The 15,153-nt window shown below is 38.0% G+C and overlaps 1 protein-coding gene and 1 long non-coding RNA gene across 4 annotated transcripts; one reads left to right on the top strand and one right to left on the bottom strand.

The window, feature by feature from the left end:
• Positions 1 to 1,257: 1,257 nt before the first annotated feature.
• Positions 1,258 to 4,603, bottom strand: LOC131322465 (uncharacterized). The gene is made up of 2 exons (XR_009198848.1): positions 4,388 to 4,603; positions 1,258 to 1,593 (listed from the first exon to the last, which is right to left on the bottom strand). It is a non-coding gene; the product is annotated as an uncharacterized LOC131322465 (long non-coding RNA).
• A 323-nt stretch (positions 4,604 to 4,926) lies between these two features.
• LOC131323254 (uncharacterized) lies at positions 4,927 to 13,819 on the top strand. 3 transcript variants are annotated; one of them, XM_058354952.1, is made up of 5 exons: positions 4,928 to 5,077; positions 5,219 to 5,350; positions 8,171 to 8,410; positions 10,264 to 10,299; positions 13,128 to 13,819. In XM_058354952.1, the coding sequence occupies exons 1-5, from the start codon at positions 5,003 to 5,005 to the stop codon at positions 13,245 to 13,247; spliced, it is 603 nt and encodes a 200-aa protein (XP_058210935.1). In that variant the 5' UTR covers positions 4,928 to 5,002; the 3' UTR covers positions 13,248 to 13,819. The 3 variants fall into 3 exon arrangements, with proteins under 3 accessions (XP_058210936.1, XP_058210935.1, XP_058210934.1); XM_058354953.1 differs by lacking the exon at positions 10,264 to 10,299 and having other exon boundaries at positions 4,927 to 5,077; positions 13,092 to 13,819; XM_058354951.1 differs by having other exon boundaries at positions 4,929 to 5,077; positions 10,264 to 13,819.
• Positions 13,820 to 15,153: the final 1,334 nt, after the last annotated feature.

Genomic DNA, 15,153 nt, shown 5'->3' with positions numbered 1-15,153 from the left:
TACTCAAGTAGCGTGAGAGCGGGAGCAAGAGCGGAAGCGGGAGCGATAGCAAGAGCGGGAGCAGGAGCGATAGCGAGAGCAGAAATCTAAGTGAGCACGTGAAATTACTTCTTGAACACATTTTCATTCCATCAAAATTTGGGAGACCAAAATCGTAGAGCGATAATGGAGACTAAGAGCGGAATGCCCCACCCAAGGAGTGACCTTACTTGAGTCAAATAAAGAATTAAGTTAAAGGAAAATGCTATAGCAAGCTGAGCGGGTTGTTTTTAAGTAAAATTTAACAAGTGCATTGAAAAGGGTAAAATGTGTATATATAGAAATGTAAAAGTGTATTGGAAGGTATTCCTCAACTTTTTTGTCTTTTAAGTTTGGTACCTTTTTCGTCTTTTTTTTTTAAATTTTTGTTAGATTCGTATTATGTTTTTTAATTAATTATTAGTCTCGACAAGGGAGTCTAAAAAGTTTAAAATTTTGTGACCAAAATAAAAAAAGTACACTAAAGACGGAAAAAATACCAACCAATGTTTTTTTTATTTAAAGTGTCATCTGATATAAAAAATTTAATTTTGCTCCAAAAATTTATATTTTTCTGATTCCTTTCGTCAAGACAAATAAAAAAATTACCACGAAAATATATACAAGGAAATTACGAAAAACCGAAAATAATGAAAAATACCAAAAATGAATATCCATCCTCTCACAATGCCGTGGGTATTGGGTTTGTATATGCTATGGGGTAATTTTGTTTTTATCTTTTAAAGTTTAAACTATTCATATTTTATCTACTTTGTCCATAAATTATATATACAACAAATTTTCCCTCAACTTTCTGAATGCAATTTATTTCGTCCAATATTTAGGTAAAATTTGGTGCAATTTTATTCAATCTTGGATGCAATATATTGCAAATCAAAAAGTTGAGAGGACAAAATGTTGTTTATATAATTTAATTTAAGGTCGGAGGAGAAAAAATGCGAATAATAGCTTTGTTCGTTTGACTTTTTAGAAAAGAAAATCAACTAAAAAATTACTCATTATCTCTGCTTCTAATCATTACTCTAATTTCTTTATCTACTCATTACCCTTATTCCCAATTATTATTTTTATTTATCTCTCTATCTCTTTCCAATCATTATCCTAATTTCTCTCTCTCTACTTGTTGTCACGCCCTCGATTTTCAACTAAAACAATACCAAGTTGTCACGCCCTCGATTTTCAACTAAAACAATAATATGTTTTCTACAAACAAAAGTCTTTTTCCACAACTATCTTTACCATTAAATGTCAAGCCAATCCAAACAAAGAATCAAAGTCTCTTCTTCTTCTTCTCTCTAAATTTTTTTTTTTTTTTTTTACATAAAGTCTCCCAAACGTATTCCATTAAAAGGGCTTCACAATAATCAAAGAGAGGAGTTTATACCTAGCTTTACATATGTTCTAACCAAAAGATACAACCTTCAATTGTGAGTAAAGTACACAACATGAATTAAACTAGATGATAAAACACCTCCTTAATGATTCCAATGAAGCTCTCAAGAGACGTCTCAATGTGCACTCCATGCAATCCAAGCTAAGTGCCATGGCGAGTACCTGAAAGGATAGGGTGAGCTACACTAGCTCGTAGAGATATCCATACCTAAATTACATGCAGAAGTGAAGACAGATCACAAGGTAAAACATTTTCCAAAAGCATACTTGTTTTGTCAAAAGTGAAGCTCAAAATGTCATACTCACGCTGGAAAATGTTTAACTCCATTTCTCAAACACCAACACTCTCACCCGCTCACACCAATACTTTTAAAAATCTCAGCTTACCGTTACGACGTTATCCAAATCAATCCTTGCTTTTTCATTTCCATTTCAATGACCTAAAGATTAATCTTAGCTCTTTAACGAAATGTTTTCACTTTCTTTTCTCATACAACTAGCCAACCTCACCCCAAAATATACACGCTAGGCATGTTGAGTTAGAATATAAGGTAAGCAATAACAAGTCAAACAATACCGCACCTCAACAACAAGGAAACTCACCCGTCAACCCCAAATCAATCTTCAAATCTCAAGTTTAACATCTAGTAAAAATCTCGTCACAATAAGATGTCTTTTATGAAACTCTCGCAATGCATAGCACCACAAGGTACCAAATATGCATTCACACATAACAAGTTGACCACCACATATCAGGAAAACAAGCCACAATGATTTGGAGGTCTAAAAGAAGGAATATAAAACATGTATTGACATACTGGACAATCCAAGTTATCAACTCAAACTGACATTTCAATCTTAGTATGATGCTAAATACTATGAAGATTCTCCGTTTTCACTGTCACATATTTCGATTTCATTTCCGGGCATTAAGGACCCCCGTGCGTCCACTAAAATCCTTTGGATTCAATTCCGGGCTTTTAGGACCCCCGTGCGTCCACTAAAATCCTTTGGATTCAATTCCGGGCTTTTAGGACCCCCGTGCATCCTCTAAAATCCTTTCATTCAATTCCGGGCTTTTGGGACCCCCGTGCGTCCACTAAAATCCTTTGGATTCAATTCCGGGCTTTTAGGACCCCCGTGCGTCCACTAAAATCCTTTCATTCAATTCCGCGCTTTTGGGACCCCCGTGCGTCCACTAAAATCCTTTGGATTCAATTCCGGGCTTTTAGGACCCCCGTGCGTCCACTAAAATCTTTTGATTCAATTCCGGGCTTTTAGGACCCCCGTGCGTCCACTAAAATCCTTTGAATCAATTCCGGGCTTTTAGGACCCCCGTGCGTCCACTAAAATCCTTTGAATCAATTCCGGGCTTTTAAGACCCCCGTACGTCCCATGTTCGGCATCACACCTTACGGTAGATCCGTGGCTTTCATTATCGTTCAATTAGTGTCACATATTCTCACTAACAAGCAATCTCTTTATCCACCGTTTCTTTAATCCCCACACATAGCAAAACACATCTCTCACACCAATACTTAGATTCAGTTACACGTAAATAATCTTGTCTTCATCATTTCAATAAAGAAAGCACAAAAACCCACATCCTTCACATTGTAAATCAACCATTTATTTCACATCTCATATTACCACCTAATAGACCCCCTTTGTGACATCTCCATTAAGAGTCTAATTCGCAAATACTTATAACGATCCTCTTCTTTGTAGTACCCATCAATGCTTAACAACCATGCACTCATGCCAAGTGATTCACCAAATCCTGTATAACTCACTGCAAGTATCCTGCAAGCCCAGAGACTCAATCTCATGGAAAGACATCGAATAATTTACACATCGCGTCAAACATTCTACAACTGAATTTATCATCGATCGTATCATCCATCTAATCCATTTTCTATTCCAATCGTTTACAAGTATTTTAACCCTTATGCTCACTAGTTCTCATATCCCAATTAAACAACATGAATTCCAGGGCGACACTTAAACAATTAAAAGTAGACTTCTTCTTCTTTGAATCCATAGGTCATACATCAAAAACAGAGTTCGGGTAACCTAACTACGGCCTTGCGATTATAGCTTCAACATAACAGTAAAAACTGGTGCAAGGCAGAATTTAGGTCAACTTTGGGTGCAAATCTGTTATCGCTCGGACATACCCATGATGCATGGGATGTATCGTTGGAAAACCCTATGTGTCTAGTTTCTAACAAAACAGACGGTGCGTCATTTCAAGTCCCGAGCTAGGAGTTATGGCCATTTTACCAAAGTCTACCTGTGCTGTCAGATTCTACGCGGAAATAAGTAAAATTGATTGAAAAATCATAACTCTTCCAACTTAAACCCAAAAATATTGAAACCAACGCCAAAAGTAGCACCACTACAAGCCCTACACTCAGTAAAAATCCCAGGTTCAGAAACAAGAGGAGATTAACCCAACAATCAAAAGAAATACAGATTCGCAACCATTTTCGCCCTAGTCGACCCACCCTACTTTAGAAATTCACCAAAATTTGTATACTTGACCAAATTACTTGATTCCAACACCAATCTCTTCTTAACTTAAATATGCAACTCCTGTAAAAGACCCAAAGCCACCCAAAGTGTTCATCATGCCCAGAAATTTAAAAGAAGACAGCCTCGCACAGATTCGTACATCCAGCAAACAGTCAGCATTCAAAAATTCATAACTAATTGTGTGATTATCGGTTTTGCATGATCTTGGTACCGAAATCTTCGTATTTAAACGTACTTTAACTGTTATGAAGATACCAAAAATTGATTCCTAGCAGAAGGGCTCCCAAAAGACAGATTACCAAAACCCACGAAATTTTCAGCATGCTCAAGATTTATTCAAGACTCAAAATAGATAATCAAACTTGATTCTTGTACATCCAACTAACACCTAAACATGTAAAGAAAGGTAGGAGATCCCTACCTCAAGTATCAAGACCAAGCTTTGAGCTCAAACCAAACCCTAGCCTCCAAATCCGAAATATGCCTCCACCGAGCTCTTCCCACGCGATCCGAGGGCCGAGGATGAAGAGATGTGCGTGGGTTTTTCAAGGATTGATGGTGGAGTAGCAAGAATTTGGTTGAGGGAGTGAGAGAGAGGAGACCGAGAGAAAGGCGCCGGAAAAGAAAAAGGGAAAGTGATTTCCTGCCCCATTTTTTGTGACTTATATAGCACAAATAACACTTACACCCTTTCACTTCTATTGTGTTACGTCAACTCCCACGACTTACAAGTCATCTCACATTGACCCAACTCATACACCCTCACACATTAACAACATTTGTTCAAAACTTAAATTCATATATATATATATATAGACCAATTGCATTATAAATACCAAAAATTAAATGATGAAATTACGGGTCTCTACACTTGTGACCTCATGAACCAAACCCAAAAAATCTCAAAAACCCTTCCAAGTGCAGCATTAGAATTTATATATATAGGGGATAAAAGAAAAACAAAAAACCTCATGCCTTAAATACATAACCCAAAAACACAGAAAAGGACACTTCCCAACTCTGCCAAAGACAAAGCATGAATCAATCGCAAGAGGTCATACAGAACTCAATCCCACGAGATATTGCCCTCAAAATCGTCTCCTCCCTTCAGGCACGTAACCCTGCAATTGTTTTTTGTCTTTCCGAATCATTGTCTTTTGCTTTTATTTTCTCGATTGAACATGATTTTCATATGTGTCTGTTCTTGCTTTCTTTTTTTTTTGTGGGTGTGGAATGATTCCGATTTTTGAAGGTACGGGATGTGTGTTCGTTGGGCAGTTGCTCGCGGTTTTGGCGCGAGCTGTGCGGGTCCGATTCTGTGTGGGAGTCTCTGTATAGAGACAGATGGCCAACCCGTGTTCCACAAATTAAGCCCGCCTTGATGGTGCGCTCTCTCTCTCTCTCTCTCTCTCTCTCTCTCTCTCTCTCTCTCTCTCAGTATCTTGTTTGGTCTGTACTGTTTCAGTTTCTTGGGTCAATTATTTGGTATAGGGGTTTATTACTGTTCCCTCCCTTCGTGGTGAAGGCCGGCGCTATAAGTCCAGGAGCTCTAAAACTCAAATAAGCCTAGTCACAGAGTTAGGATCACGATTAATCAACATAATAGTTTGTTAACCTTGAAACAAATGCATATAAGTACTAAAACAGCTAAAACAGGGATTAACTCTAATTTAACAAATTATCAAATTACTGAAACAATAAATTAGGATTAGAGAAATCAGGCCTGAGAATCCGGGAGGCATGATCACATTGTCCTCAAGTCATAGATCCTCCCTACTGGAAGGTGCAACCGATAATCACGACTCCAAGATCCAACCCAGTTACTAGCAGCCTTCCTCTTTAATGGTCACGCCCACAAGGAGGTTATGAACTCATGAACCAATCCTTGAACCAGAGTTGCCGAAAGTAGTTGAAAGTATAAGATAATATTAAGCTTTATGTGAGAATTTTGTATGAGCAAAGTGGAATGAGAAAGTTATCAAAAAAAAGTGGAATGAGAAATCGGAAGAGGAGTTTGTAAGAAGATGGTGAAATTGCCTTTTTTCTGTATATCCAAAATACAAGTACAGGACTTCATATAGACTACTTTGGGAAGAGCATAAACGGTTGAAAAATCAATGCAATGGGATATGAATTCATTTGCATGCGATAATATTTTGGATCCAACGTATATGAATTGATAGAAGATAAGGGATCCAAGAAGTGCCCATGTGCACATGTATGTGTATTTAAGTTTTGAAACTTTATTAAACTAATAATTTTAATAGGCGCAACCAGTGGCGGAGCCAGGATTTTTGATAAGTGGGATCTGAAATTTGAACTATGTGTACTATGTAGTTCACTTTTTTAGTTGCTAATTGAAAAAAACAATTAGGATTAACAAGTTAATCAAAAAGTAGATATATATTAATAACAAAATGTAGTTTCGATTTACAATTGACCTCGACGACTTTTCATACTTTGGAAACGATGGATGATAGCTTTGTTTGTAATGATTTCAAAAACATATTTCTCTATATACACAGCCAAACTATCACGCATCCATTGGTCACACATACGATTTCGAAGCCTACTCTTTTATAATCTTCATAGCGGAAAATGTTCTCTCTACCGTGGCAGTAGTAACCGCTAAAATAAGAGCCAAAGTAAGAAGCCTATAAACAAAGGAATATGCCATATCTATTCAGGTCTCAACCATTTTCTGCACAATGTCACTAATTCCTTTCAAATTGGAAAACTCCTCACTAGAATGCACATCCATGATGGAATTTTGTGGGTGGAGATTCTATTTTGACTATTTTTTTCCCCCAAGTACAAAACCCTTATATGGGTTGGGACAAAATAAATTTTAAAGTGGGGTCAAATTAGTAAAAATGGGGTAAAAAATATACCTATCTCTATGAAAATTTGGCAGCCAGTGGGGCTCGGCTACCCACCCTTGTCTCTATGTCCCTCCACCTATGGGCGCAACACTTGTAGGCGCAAGCGGTTGATTGAACGCGTGCCATGACCGAAATGCGATCCAATGTTTGAGTAGGTGTGAGCGCCTTGATCCGACTTCTAATTAAGCAAGAGTTTGTTTTCTGGGGATTAGACCACAAGTGGTTCTTTTGTTGCATCAATGAGGAGGACTTCTAATCTCCCAACCGTTGTTGAGAAATGGAAACAATATAAGTGGCTTAAGAACAACGAAAACAATATAAGTGGATTAAGAACAACGAAGGAATTGCACTTAAGCCAAAAGAAACAACTACGATGCTATAGGAAGAACAAAGTTGGAATTGAAATTACGTGGAAAGTATGAACATGTTAGGCCAACTAGGCTTTGAAAAGAACTAAAACCCAAGATGGGCTGTGCAAATGACTAAGGAAATGGAAAAACAATGGTGTTGACAGCTGGACCAAAATGAAAGTGATGTTGGATTCTTGGTGTGGGAGTTTCCACTGATATGGACTAAATGGACTAAAAAAACCTATTTGTACAGATTTCTAGGCAAATCATTCTCCTTAGGCATTTAGAACAAACAACCTGACTAGTCATTAGCCTGAATCAAAAAAAAAAAAAAATAGCAGAAACAAAAAATTGTTAAATTTGGTCATTGCTTATGATAAATTTAAGAGATTTGAATTAAGTTTCGTTCAGTGTATATGAGCAACTTGAGTTGGCTTAGTTATGAACTTAGGCCATCTCTAACTCTTTATTTGCTCCTTCACTCAACTGCATAAAAAATATTCTAACGTACATATTAGGCATAACTTTGAGTAAAGCTTCATTATCGGCAGAATAGTCCATTTGAAAGCCTCAAAGTAGCTCTGATAATATTGAAGGAAAAAAGAGGGTCTCCCTTGTTTTGAGTGAAAAGCGCGAGTAGAACCCATTTAAATAGTAGCTTGAGTAAAGGGATTTTCTCAATTTACCTTTAATTCAGGGTCTGAGTAAGGTTCGGAGATGCCCTTACAAATTGGGAAGTGGTCAGTTCAAGTGAAATGTTTTCATTCATACAAGGAGATGGACCCTTATTTCATCAACGTGTTAAATTCCAAATGTGTAACAGTTCAAATGATAATAAAATGAAAATAGCATAACTTCATTCCCATGTCCCAACCCATTGACTCGTGTCTTTTGCTCTCTTGTAACCATGGTTTGGATTTTGTGAAGATTAGAAGTATTGTTTTCTTCTATTTACGAGTCTAAAAATCATAGGGTTGGAGGGAATGTTACATCGACAAGCATAAAGAAATGGATCGCATTGCAACAGATGTTGTGCAACAGTTTTCATGCACCGAATCAATTGATGTTGGGCAATACCTGTCAGCAATCAAAGGCATGTGCTTCATGGAGTTGGGATTTGGAGACGTGCAGATGTTCTTTTTCAAGCCAAAGTTCAGCGTACTAATTAATCTGATCGGGTTACACTACTGCATTAGTTGGCTTGGAGTTCCGGTAGTTACTCCTACTACGCATTGAATTTCCTTAATCGATACTCTTTATTCTGTTCGCTATGTGGGTACATTTTCCAGAGTGCAACTTCTGTAGCTAAGTGTTTACTCTGTGTTCTTATTTTTAGCAACTTCCAGACCGTGGCATACAATGTTTTGTCAAAGCTAAAGTGACTAGGAACTTGAGTTTCTTCTATTTTCAGAACTTAGTGTTGCAGTGGAATACAGAAATAGATCTTGGAGGTTGGATAAGTAGTGGACGTGGGACTGATGGCTGGGATCCCTGTTGTATAGGTAAAACTTTGGATAAGTAGTACGTTTGGGGAGCAATTTTCAGTTATATTTCAAATGATATGTCATAGGTGTAAGAAGAAATGTTTAACAAGAGGAGATTACAAAAATGGATCGTTATTTTGGACTGAATATGTAATGCTTCCCGGTTGATCTTCAATATGGCTTTTATTGATTACTCTTGTCTTCGATATTGAAGTCCCGTGTAAAACTGGTTCTTCTAATTCTGTTTTTATTTGGTAGACTAGGCGCATTAGGTAGTTGTTACTTTATGCAAAATCTATTTGAGGTTTACAACTAGTATTCTCTTTTCTAAGCAGGGCTGAACGGAAATGAGCCATACGTTGGTGATTTACATACACAAAGCAGGATTATGGAATCCTATCATTTACTATACGAGCCGAATGTGTCTAGTTATGAAAAGCTAGATTGTTTGGCATATCAGTCACGGAGAGAACTCTGATAGTATTGATACTCGTCTCTGTAGCACGGACACCACAGACACGGCGAGGGACACAACGATTCTAAAAAATGAGGAGACAAACACGGCGTGGGACCCAAGTCACCCAACAATTCCTTTTAACAATATTTTTTAGTTATGCAATCCTACAATGGAACCATTAAATATTTCGTTTACCACTCGAATCCAAAGCATTATCGACGAATAGTGACACTTTCAGCCCATTACTTTTAAAGTTAAATACTTACCTTGGAAAAGCTTTTCAAATTACAAAAGCCCCTCTGCCGTGTCCCCTTGTGTCCCACCATAAAACATGTTAAAATGGAACAGGCACATCACGTGGCATGTCCTACACGGACACGGGAATTCTAAAAAAATGGGAACACGGACACGGCGGGGGACACACCACGTGTATATTTATTTGTTTGTTTATATTTATTTTCAATTTTTTTCCAAATTTAAATGGCAAAATGTGGACAAAACGAAAAATCAATAGTTCCAATACCATTCAAACAAAACAAGACATCCATAAGTTCAATACAACCCTATTGAAAAATTATAGTTTGACCCCCAAAAATTTTAAAAATTACATTTTGACCCCTAATTTTTTTTTAAAATTACATTTTTACCCCCCTCTGTGTCCCCAGCCGTGTCCCCCTCAAAAATTTAAATTAAATTATGGGACATGCCACATGGCGTGTCCCATACATGTCACCGCCGTGTTCGACACTGCAATACATCGATCTCTAGAGATGTCGGTGCTTCATAGCCCATAGGTATTTTGGTGTGTCCTACTTGGATATGGGTACACCAAGTTAAAATTTGAGGTGCGTTGGTGCTTCATAGGTACTCGTTGACTGCTAGCTAATCGTTTGGATGAGTAGGATACTGAATTTGTGGTTACCATTCTTATGTCCTAGCATGTGACAAGGCTCTTCACTATATGCAGACCAAATACATAGAGGTATTGTAGTATCGGTTTGGTGGCGAGGTTCAACATAGGACCTTCCTTGTCCCTACTTCTATACCACGTTCCATGCCGTTCCTTTTGACCTGTTTGAGAGTTGCACATGTATGTTTGTGACATCTAAGGTTTTTGTTTCCAGACTGCTTATGTTGGGGAAGCACTTGATAGCTGCAAATTTCCAAAAGGGAGGTGCGTGTTCAGCGGTGGAAGACTGGCGGGTATGATTTCATCCTTCGGATGGACGGGTATCTTTTTCGTACATTCTCCTTGGCAGATCTTGCATTGGGCAATGAAGAGGTAGTTCTGGGAGTTCTTAGTCGAGACCCCATTGTGGAGAGGCTTTCTGTGCAGATTTCTGCTGCTAAGCCTGTATCTACTCCCCTGTCTGTCCGATCCCCACCAACTCATGACTATTGAGGGTTTTCCCTTGTGCTGTGACTGGTGTATTTGTTCACAAATTTCTTTCTGCCCCCGAGTTATATTTGTAACTGACGTTATGCATGTGTTTTATGTATCTGTGTATGTGCTCATTACCCTAAAAAATGTTTCACATAGTTGTTGGGGGGTTGGGCCGTTAGGGAAGGTTGAAAAGTGGGTTGTTTTACACTGTCTTGGGTAGAACTTAATTCCAAAAGCTAGTTGTTGGAATTTGAAGCCTCACACTTATATAGTTCATAACTTCATATTACTTTGGTACCCAGACGATATGAAACTTTTCTTCACAAATTGAACCCGGAACTGCTTTACTGTTGGTTTGGATTGATGCCCGCGAATAAATATTGAGAATGCTGCACTCAAGTCCACTAGACATTTGATCTCATAATAGATATCTGTGGACGCAAAATCAACTTTTTACCCATTTGCTCTAGGTTCTCTCATTCAATTGCCACTCTTACAAAAAAATATATTGAGATGTTTTCAAAAGACACTTTTCATTGGCATCTGTGCATTTATGTGACGTAGCTAGCTTATGTTACTCGCTTACTGGCTTAAGAGGTTTCTATTTGACGGTATAATGGATCAAGCAAGGAAACGAGCGGACCACACAATCCTCATAGTTCAGTATGTATGCTTTTATTTTATATTATTTATTCTTTTCGGTCTATTTTTTTTTATTATTCTTCTTTCTCACCTATTTTTCTCTTTTAAAAAATTGGCGAGAAGAAGTCAATTTTGTCCTTTAAAAGTGGTCTAGTGCTGTCCAATAAAAACCGGTATTGGCCTATATCAGCCGGTACCGAATAGTATTTGAAACAGGTAAGCTTTTTATTGCAACTTGCCGGAGATTAGGATAGGTAAGCTTTCTATTGCAACTTGCCAGAGATGAGGATTGGTGAGTCCTACAAATGGTCTTTTTTGTGAAAGAGTTAAAAGTATAAAACAAACCTTTACAAAGGTTTTAGGGTGGGTAGTATGCCACTCTGTCTTTATCGTTTTGATCCATTCTCAATGTAAATTATCCATTTCTTATTAACTATCTTACCTAACGAGAGGTTAACCTCAGGTTATACAGTAGTTGCTTGTGTTTCCTTGTAGTTGCTTGTGTTTCCTTATATAAAATCTTACTTTACTTTTGTCCCCGATGTGGGACTCTGGTACATGCGGGTAGCAATTTTCAGTTATATTTTTGTTGACAGGTTGTATGAAGAAAACTTTAACAAGGGGAGGTTACAAAAATGGACCATTATTTTGGACTGCGAAAATGGAAGATTTCACAATGCTTTGGGGTTGATCTTGAATGTGGCTTTCTCGATTACTCCTTTCATCAAGTAGAGGCTGAATTTCCTTCCATATTGAAGTCCCCATAAATATTCAGTTGGTTACGTAGTTAGCCTGGGCATGTCTTGTTTCAAAACAAAAATATCAGTTTTATGCGGCAGTTTAAACATGTTAGGTAGATGTTACTTCCTGCAAAATGTATTTGAGGTTTAAACTGTCTTTCTCTTTTATAAGGAGGCTTGACGAAAATTGAGACATACTAGCTCAGTGGTCATATACAAAGCAGGGTTATGGAACCCTCTTATACTGATGATCGCGTTGTAAGAGAAGCTATTGTACTCAATTTAACATGAGCCACGCGTGTCTAGTTTCGAGAACAGAGAACCTAGATTGTTTGGCATATCAGTCACTGAGAGAACATAGACAATGATACGGGACATGGCAGGGGATAGGGGACACTGATACGGGACACGATATTTCTAGAAAATGGGGCCTTGAACATGACAACGGACATGGCAATTTTTTGTCCGGAGTATATGATTTTCTTAGCTATGCAAACCTACAATGTAACCACCACATATTTTGTTTAGTACTCCAATCGTGTGTAGTATAGACCGATGGTATACGCCTATATGCATACACACATTTAATATTTACAATTTTGGTCAAATATTTTTGAAGTTGTAAATATTTACCCCTGGAAATGCTTTTAAGATTTACAAAAGCTGCCTCTCTGTGCTCCTGATATGCCCCACCATAAACAAACTCCATCAGTTTCAAAAGATTGTCCAGTCTTCAAAACGAAACTTTATAATATAATATTTTTTGTCAAAAGAATCCGAACTTTTTTTTGTTGACAAAGATGCATTATTTTTGAGTTCTCGTCTTGCGAGAGACATATTTTTTTGGAAAATTCAATAGATGCATCTTAGCGTGTCTCTAGGCTCTAGCGTGTTGCATTTCGACAAGGATACTAGCAACCTCTTGGTGTGTTGATGCTTCATAGATAGTCATTGACTGCTTGATGATCGTGTGGATGAGTTGCGTACTAAATTTTCAGTAACCATTCTTATTTCCACTCATGTGACGAGGCTCTTCACAATAAGCTGACCAGGTACATGCCAGTATTTTGATATTGGTTTGGTGGCGCGGCTCACCATAAGATCTTTTTATCCTGGTTTTATGCCAAGTTCAAATCCGTTCCTTTTAATTTCTGATGTCTCATTGTCTCATGGTTTCTGTTTCCAGATTGTTCATATTTGGGAAGCACTTGATAGCTGCAAAATTTCCCAAAGGGAAGTGTGCGTTCGGTGGTGGAATCATAGCAGACGGCTTTTATGCCTTCGATATCTGGGATTCTCATTCTCGGATGTTCTCCTTGGCAGATATTGCCTTGGGCAATGAAGAGGAAGTTCTGGGAATTCTTCGTGAACGTGTCATTCTTGAGGTGAGTCGCGTGGAGATTTCTGTTGCTGAACGGACCTGTACAAGTTTGATGAGGTTTTGAAACAAAAAAAAAAAGAGATGGAGTTTAAGAGGTGGTTGGATAGTTGAGAGTGTGAGTTGGTATTGTGCGGACCTAATTTGTTAGGAATGTGTGTAAGTATTTGTGTTGTGTGAATGTGGAATGGTGTTGGAGGTGGTTCCGGTGCGGTGTTGGCTGCGGTTGATCGGAAGGGGATGGTGGCTTGTGGTTATTAGCAGATGAGGGTTTCTTGTTGTTTCTGGGCTTTGCCCATTAGGTGTTCTGGGCTTGGCCCAATAGGAGTGGACTTGTTCTAATGGGTGCTTCTTTGATCTGTTTTTTGCCAATCTCGGATTTGGATATCGGGTGGACACATGATTATTTTTAGATTTAGGAGCTTATGTTCTTAGATTTAGGGATATGATGTCATCATCTCTTTTTCCTTTAATCTTTGTAATAATTTCAAAGATTATAAAAATAAAAAATAAAAAATAAAATTTGCCCTTCAAAATTAAGGGGTTTATCCCCATGTGGGGGTTTTGTGTTTTTTAGAGAGCTGAGAGAAATGGTAATTTTGCATTTCAAGTATAATGGCAATTCACACAGTTGACAAAATCCCGATGCAATGACATGGACCTGGGTTTGCTTTAGTGCAGCAAGCGCATTACGGGATTGAAGTGTATGCTTTTCAATCAGCAAAAAGATAATTTTATTAACTCATAACATGAAGTACGGAGATGATAGGAGTTTGGGTATATCGGCCTGACCATCCAAGACCCTATTCTCCTAACCATGCGAAAGAAACTGATTTAGGCCAAACCCAACCAAAAGGAACCCAACCCAAACAAATAGGCTAGGCCCAAAACACCCAAAACCAGCCCACTGCCAAAACCTAAACAGACCACCACCGCCGGCTCCGTTACCCTGCCATCCAAGACCCACCACCACAACCACCATCAACAGCAGCCACCAAAGCTGAAAACAGCGGAGATGCACGCTTGCATCCACCACCGAAAAACAGCGGAATTGAAGTGTATGTTAAGGAGGCTCGTTTGAGATACTTCATTGCGATCCAACGAGGGTTTATTGAGCCCCTAATTTGTACGAAGAATGAAATTAATCAAACATGTCTAGTGAGTAACAACGTAATCAAGAGAAACTTAACATGCAGTTCATCCACGGAATCATGTTAACCGTCCATTTTTCTCAAAACGCATGTTGCCTGATTATGTCGTTTTCGACATCCAATCAATGTGACTTTCTCTATACAAATAAAGTACTTCATTCAATGAAGTCTACAAGATAATTCAAATTGTGATGATATTATCTCGGAAGACCCTTTTGAGGTGCACTGTAACCTGCAGTGCCTTGCTGCACTAGAAGTCCTTGACATTTGATAGAAAAATAGTAGTAAATAGGAGAGAGTCTAATTATAAAAAGTAAATTATCTTAATTCCAGTCAAATCGTAATCAATTATAATCAAAACAAAATATAATATTTATAATTATACTATGATATTATATGATTACGGCATTTTAACAACGTTGACGTACAAACATTACGATATTATATGATCAGTCAGGATCCAGTCAGAGATCTCTGACATAAGCTTAGGTTCGGACCTTCCAATTTCTCTTATTTTCCTATCGAATTTCGATGATCCGAGCCGCTCAAAGTGATCAGAACGAGATTTTAAAGGAGCTTGCGAGAAAAGGAGCTCGCGAGAAATCAGCAAAAAAAATGACCGTGAAGGGCTTCATTCGAACAGTTTTTAATTGAACAGTTCAATGAAAAAACTGCTCAAATCAAGCCATTTCCGGTCATTTTTTTTGCTAATTTCTCTT

This window comes from Rhododendron vialii, chromosome 4a, assembly GCF_030253575.1.
Source record: "Rhododendron vialii isolate Sample 1 chromosome 4a, ASM3025357v1".
NCBI lineage: Eukaryota > Viridiplantae > Streptophyta > Magnoliopsida > Ericales > Ericaceae > Rhododendron > Rhododendron vialii.
Note: the sequence above shows the minus strand (reverse complement) of the source record. Positions and strands in the feature narration are given on the sequence as shown.